At 38.5% G+C, this 7,418-nt stretch overlaps 1 protein-coding gene across 1 annotated transcript in view; it reads right to left on the bottom strand.

Moving 5' to 3' along the window:
• MNAT1 (MNAT CDK-activating kinase assembly factor 1) overlaps positions 1-5,465 on the bottom strand; it is a gene marked incomplete at its 5' end in the record, with an annotated part of 75,381 nt that extends 69,916 nt beyond the window's left edge. Inside the window, one exon of the mRNA XM_008941638.1 lies at positions 5,325-5,465. Within this exon, the coding sequence (XP_008939886.1) occupies positions 5,325-5,465 (141 nt within the window). The remainder of the gene's footprint in view (positions 1-5,324) is intronic.
• Between the last annotated feature and the right edge of the window lie 1,953 nt (positions 5,466-7,418).

Raw genomic sequence — 7,418 nt, forward strand, 5'->3', positions numbered from 1 at the left:
GCTTACTGAAAACGATCATTTTCAGTAATAAGAAAAAGCTGCAGCAACCCCATAAACCACAGTAACCTGCAAACAACCATTTTTATAGAATCCACATTAAAGACAATGTAACAGGCTCCTTATTCCAACTGGCCAATGCAACTATATTTATTAAAATAAAAAAAAAAAAAATTATAACTTAATCAGAGAAGGAAGAATACCAAGTAGTGTAACTTGGATCAGATTTTTATCTAAGACACATTCTTTCTACCAATGAACTCAGACCAGTTTGAAATTGTTTCCCATTAGATTTCACCTGAGGCTGTTTGGAAACGATCCTTGCTCTGCTTTGCACAATGGCACTATTGTGAGTGCAACCAACAGCATATTTATTTTCTCCTTCACCAACTTATTTTTAGGGAAGCCAGCCAATTTAAAAAAAAAAAAATTATAAAAAGTAGTAAAATGAGTAGTTAAGCAAATGAACTACTTGAACTCTCAGAACAGAATGATTACTAAAATACATGTACATAACTGCATTCTTGAGAGTCAGAGAAGCATTGGCCAAATAATTTTCTAATAAACTAATGCAACTATCCACAGGCACACTGAGATCCTTCAGACTTCCTGGCTAGAAGGACTATAAAATTGAGAACATGGAAGAAGTTCACACAGATTCTTACCAGACTGCTCTAGCACAGTATTTTGTTCCCAAGGCCCTCAAACATCACTTACACTTCTGTTTTGCAGAACCAAGCAAATACTGAACTATGAACTGTATCTCTTACTCACAAAACCAAACAAACTTTAATAAACTGGACTGTGATTATTTTACTTATTCAGGTCAGGGTAAGAAGTTGGAAGTGTTTAAAGTCATAGGATGCCTGTTCATGGTATCCTAGAGGTATCTTCTGAAGTGATTATGAAGAACAGTTGTTGTACACTGACTTTTCAAATCACTTTCCAGTCCTCTTCCCTCTCTATTTTTTTTGTTACACTCACTTTGTCTTACAACTAGATTTCAAGTGCTAAAAGCAGGAAAAATCTCACACTCCAAGATCTGGTCCAGAGTCACAAATACAACTAAGGAACAGGATCCTACTCTTTTTTCTGTGATTAACCAGAAGGACAGGAGAAGTTAAAAACCTAAACCTTAATAATAAGAGATTTCTGTACAACTGGGAGAAGATTTGGACCACAGATGAACTAGTTTACACTCTGCATCTTCAAAGTGTTGTACATGTCTGTAACCACCATGCAGCAGCATGTGTTGCTAGCTGTCAGAAGAGCTTAAGGATGTTGGATTCATTTCATCATCAGAGTTAATATGCTGTGGAAGAAGGGAAAACTAGTTCTTTGGTTCATTTTGCCCTCTCACATTCCTTAGACGTTTGACTGCATTCCTAATACAATAACTAAAGGAAGCCAGTCTTTGTACCAACTCCACAAGAGTTCTCACAATGACCAGTAACCAGATTACACAGCTGTGGGAAACCCACACCGTGCCAGCAAGTTGTCACCTCTGTGATTGTTTGTCCTTTTGAATATGCACATAGCCTTCTGTTAACTCTTAACACACATGAAAGGTCCAATCCTGTAGCATTTATCCATATTAGCAATCTTCTGTATGGGAAAACAAACTAATAGTATGAAAAAAACTAGTTACATGTGAATATTTCCAAAAGGTTTGTCTCAAAACCCCTGAGGTTCTGGTAGAAGTGGAAATGCTTGATGTCTTTAAGGCACCTTGTCCTTTGCTTGACCCCAAGCTATGCCAAGGCCCAGTAAAACCTGCCACCTTTGCCACGTGCTGCGAGGTCATTTTGCTCATGCCTGGGCAGCCTGAGCTCTTGAAGAGGGAAGGGCAAGTCCCACAACACAGAAGACATCTAAAAGGAGATCTATAATCGCCGTATTCAGGCGAGAGACCTTATAAAGTAAACAAAGGAAGCACCTTAATATTTCACTCAGCCCAAATTATCGAAGTATAAAAGGTAAAAAAAACCCAAAACCTAAAACAAACCACACACAACTCTTCTAACAATACAGAAGATGTATTGGAGACTACAACTCCAAATTATAACAAGGTGCTCTGTTCCAAAAGTGAGTTTTATTGTAAAAAGAGGTCACTTACAATGAAGGTAATATAAAATCTGCTTAATTTACTATTGGGAGGCAACAGGTAACAGCCCGAGCAAAGCACCTGATAGCTCTTCAAGTAGCCTGCAGAGCCTGAGCTGCTCACAGTGCCTTGCTCACCTCTCCAGCAGGCAACACTGGCTTTCCCCTCCCTGCTTCCAGCCAAGACCAGGTTCATCCTCTCTGCATAAGCCTCTGTGCTCCTCAGGCTGACCAGGAACCAGAGCCTGCTGCATCACATTTTAAATAGCAACATTTCTGCACCATTTTATCTGCCCTGGACTATCTAAATTATAAGGTCTTTGAAGATCAGACAGCATTCTCACACATTTCAGTAAACAACTGAGACCTTTACTCAATATGGTAACACAATAAGTGATACATATAAGAAACTGCAAATCTCCTCAGTCATTAGTATTTAATCACCAAAGGCAAAATTCTCTTCTTGGAAGAGGAAAAACCCAACGTCTCTATCTGTACCATGCAAAAAAAATGGTCATAAATTCTCTCTCACTGACCAATATAAGGGAGGAATCTTGAGAAAAAGACCCAGGTTACGTGGGGTGTAGGTTCTCAACACCAGGTAGTGCATCCAAAAGAGACGATTCAAAACCAACTGGTGCAATGTCAGCTTCTTGCCTTCCTCTTCACTCACGATTCTGCCAAGTCAGCAGTTTTGCCACTGGTATCACTGCAGCCAGCACTTAATCCTTGCTGCTTTAGCACAGTACCACCAACCATAGATAAAAGATTTTATTTTTCACATGTTATTATTACATTATGCTTACACTTTGACTTTTGCTGCATTTCTCAAGTATTACTTCGGGTCAACTTCATTTTCAAATTTGCAGCACAGTATTAGAGGGATTTCAGAGACCATAGGAAATGTTTATTTGTTTAACACCTGCTGGTTTTCCAGAGATTTTCTAAGTCATTATACAAACACTTAAGTGCTAGTTTTATAAACCTTTAGTATTACAAAACAAGTTCGGGCCCAAATTTAAGTTGACTGTGCCCCTTCATAAACAGAAATAAAACTTAAAATTGCCCAGTTTCCTTTCTCAGCCTTTAAAAATCACCTTTCTGTTGGTTTTAGAATATTAAGATATGTTTTAATAACAATACATATGCAATCATAATTAAAACTACCTATTTTGGTTATGTTTTAAGGATTATTTATAACCATTCTTTCCACAAGCCATCTGTTGCAGCAGGCTTCCAGTAAAAGCAATTGCTGTGCAAAAAAAATAAGTCACACACACCACCACTGGTCTCTATTAAGTTAAGAGCATGTTTCAGAAACCAGTTCAAAATCCCTGTACTGAGTTAAATTCAAGTGCATAGTGGAGTTTTTATTAATTGATTCACTACTCAAACTATTTCTAATTGTGTGGACTGCAAGTAGTTCTACCTGTAACAAGACTGCTAGATGCAAAGTTAGAATTGAGGATTTTCAAAAAACCTTCCTGCTCATCTCTGCTTCTCTCTACAGAAAATGAAACGTCAGCTCCTTTCAGCAAAACCAATGACAGGTTGAGAAGACTCCTAGCTTAGAAAAAGGCAGCTCTCCAGGAAGCCCTGAAACTTCTAAATCACACCTCAATGCTCCCTCATGTCTGTGCCTGCTGCACTGGCTCAAGGAGGAACTCTGCTTTTCCAGGAAAAGTAGGAAAGCATCTGTATCTTGAATAAGAACTGAGAAAGCAGGAATTAACTCTATACTGATGTGAGACAAACTTGAGAAATTTTGATTTAAATTTGCCAAGCAGCCTTAAACTATACTGACAGAGCTACACACATGTATGCATGCATACTTTTTTTTTTTTTTAAAGTTTCCTTCAAGGTTAAACACAGACTGTTCTCACAGGGGTTAGAGCATGTGAATGTGTGTGCATGCATGTCTGTACACACGTGTATTAAAAAATTCAGATGTGAATCTTGTTTAAATAACACATTTGAGCTTCTCAATCATTGCATTTCAGATGCAGAATCAGTAGCAAATTCAGCCAAAGACAAGATTAACACCATTTCCAGGAGTAGCACAAGTTTTATTTCAGCTGTCTATGCACCTCTCCAATCCAAGCTTCATTCACATCAAAAAGAGCAATTCACGCACAAAAAGTTTTCAGTAAGAGAACATTACACACTCAAGGCAACAGACCTTTTTAGTAGTTTTTGAATACAAAGGGACCACTTCTATCATTTAGGTGCTCTGACTCAAAATGGGCTGACTAATGCTCAGATAATTCTTCCTTGCAGAGGAGGTGGCTGAGCTCATAAACTAGCTCCTCATGACCATTTGGCTTCAACACACCAGATTACAAACCACTACTCAGGCCTGCTAGCAAGCCAACAGCACCAAGAGTTCACATTATGGCTGAAACAATTTAGTAGCTCCTCTCTAGGCCCCTCACAAATTGCATGACCGGCCACACACCAAAGCAGAGACAACTGTCATCAGCTGAAGGTGAAACAAGCAGGGAGGTACATGGCCTCAGACATGGCAGAACCTCACCCATCATATGTCAGGTTCAAGGTGGAGTAGTCACCATATCAGCTGTACAAGCCATCCTTGATCACAGTCAAAGCCTGTGGTTTTCATATTGTCAGTGAATTAAATAGAAATCAAGAGTTTTATAATAGCTTTTCTTCAGATATATGGTCAAATGTCAACTAATAAGTAAACTGGTAAAGTGGCAAATAAAAAAAAAAAAGCAAATTGTGAAATACACCTCCACTTGTCAATTAACAACAGGAAAATAGTTCCAGTGGCAGCTCACTAGGCAAATAAATACAGAAAGATCAAAACAGGTAGAACCAGGGAAATAGCTTTCTTAACCAAGAAACCTTCTGCACTTTTCTTTCGTAGAATCTTATCCAGGATTAATTTTGTGTTGAAACAGTCAAGAATGCTATCCTTAAATTCATTTCTAACAAGCACTGAACACTCTGGAAAACGAGTCAAATTAAATCTATGAATTCCAGAAATACTCTTCCTCCAGTCCTTAACTTGCCAAAACCAGAGTTGTTTGTAACACTGAAATGAACAATAGGTGAGAGAACGGTAACACAAAACATGCAAGACAGGGAACCAGGAAGGGGCAGACGTGTTAATTCTGCACAGTTAACCATGGTAAGGTGAATGTCAACGTACGTGCTGCTTGCTCTACTGTGGAGCGTTCAAAGCCTCTGGTTTTGTTACTCACTAAATCATCCAGGAGTGCCTGCTTATTCTTCCTTTTTAACATCTGTTGTAGTTGTTCTTCCTTCTGCAGGAGCAGGCGCCTTTGTTCGCTTTCCTGTCGCTCTACCTCTAAAGCTTCCTCCAGCTCTTCCTGCTCCCGCGTCTGAAATGGAAACCAGAAACCAACTCAGAGCAATCTTCCTCATGGGGTTGACAGAGTTCACTCATAGCTCTACCTCCTACCAAAGGACCTAGGACAGACCAAGCAATAGGAAAGCAGTGAAATTCTACCTTTTAAGGTAGGATTTTACATAATATTTTAAGGTGATGATGGGTGATGATTCTACCTTATTGTGCAGTGCAAAGTTAAGATTATTTCCGCCCCCCACCACTCTCTGCAGCAGGAAGTAACCATCTGGATCTTGGCTCATTAAAAGTTAGAAGATGCCAATGGGTTTTCCTTTCACTTTCACTCCAAAATGAACACCTCTTTGTTCCCACACATCCTACTTCAAGTGATGTAAGTGGGAGATCGAAAATATAATCCCACAATCCTGTTCCCAGTCACCCCCACATCAGCTACATCTTCTTTGTGAAGTACACTGTGTGCTTATCAGTGGTGTAGAAGAAAAATAAGAAACTGCAAGTCTATTAATAGAGAAGCTTATAAGCAGAAACATATAACATATTTAAGCATGAACTGTAAAGATGTCACATTTGCATAAAATGAGGAATTTTTCCTATAACCTGTACCACAGTCGTGACACAAGATGAAAAGAGATTGCTAGTATGAAGTAACTAGTTTTGTTTCAGGATTTACTTCTTGAGAAGTCTTCATTTAACCAGTAAACTATTAACTATCAGTATTTTAAAAAGTGAAATTAAAAAAAAAAAAAGGGCTCGAAGACAGGGAAAAATAAAAGGATTAAACAATTTTATCCAGAAGAGGAAATAAAAAGAACATCAGTTTGGTTGTAAGAAGGTACAGGGCAAAATACACGTGAAGCATTTTCCAAATCTTCCTCACCAGAAATATTGAAGGGAGATTCAGTAAAAGCACAGAGGTAATTACAATTTTATAAAACTTACATGGATGATCTATGGATGGAATTCACTTCAGAAAAACATCACCACGGCCAAGAGCTTAGTAAAATTTGTTCTTATTACAAAGCACAGCTACCTGATACAGGCCAGAATATGTTGAAAAACACCCCTTTACCAGACAGATCAAGCCAACGTGCCTCAGTCAGGCCCAGTTAATCCTGAATGCAAGACCTGAGAGACCTCGTCACCTGCCACCAAGTCAACAGAAGCTGCTTTCACTTTGTAACTAGCAGTAACACTGGTAAAAAGCTGGTCACCAACCAGTGACCACCTCAAACTGGATTCTCTTTGCATCTAATGAAAGAAATAAAAACCACACAAACAAGAAAATCCCCAAGTTGCTAAATGAGGCTATTTCTGAGAATTAAAGGTTCAAGTTAGTTCAGTCAACAGAAGTGAGGGACTCAGGGTCTTTAAAGACATTCCAAGCCTCCCCACATTTATGTCTAAAGACTGCCCGCAATTTGCACTGAAAGAGAAGAAAACTCAACAGGAAGTACTGACAGATCTACTAAGAAGAACCAGCCCATAAAAATTATAGCCAGAAATAAGTAAACTGATGTACAAACATAAACTAGATCAGACTACACAAAAAAGGAAGAATTATCTCAAGTCAAATCAAATTATTTCTGAAAGGAAGACCAAACAAAGCAGTAAAAGACAGACAAGTTCAGTTGGCAGAGGGTTGTGTCAAGCTTAAAGATAATCTAGACACAGACCCAACATCTAAAGAAATAAAGATGATCATGATGAAGTCTGGAGTAAACTCAAGAAGACAAGTGAAAGAAGTAGAAAGTGTAATAACATTTCGTCGCATTTAAGGAAGGACAGTAGAGAAAAAAACACATTCACATCATAGAGTATGGTCAAAACTATTTCGAGACTGGAAAAGGAGCAAGTGAACTTAAACATCTAGCAACAAGGCAGGAAGTAACTGGTTACCCTAGGACTGGAGGATGGCAGATATTTAAGGAAGAAGGTATGTTATATATATTTATATATATATAAATAT

Source organism: Merops nubicus, unplaced genomic scaffold (genome assembly GCF_000691845.1).
Source record: "Merops nubicus isolate BGI_N331 unplaced genomic scaffold, ASM69184v1 scaffold13470, whole genome shotgun sequence".
In the NCBI taxonomy this organism is placed as follows: domain Eukaryota; kingdom Metazoa; phylum Chordata; class Aves; order Coraciiformes; family Meropidae; genus Merops; species Merops nubicus.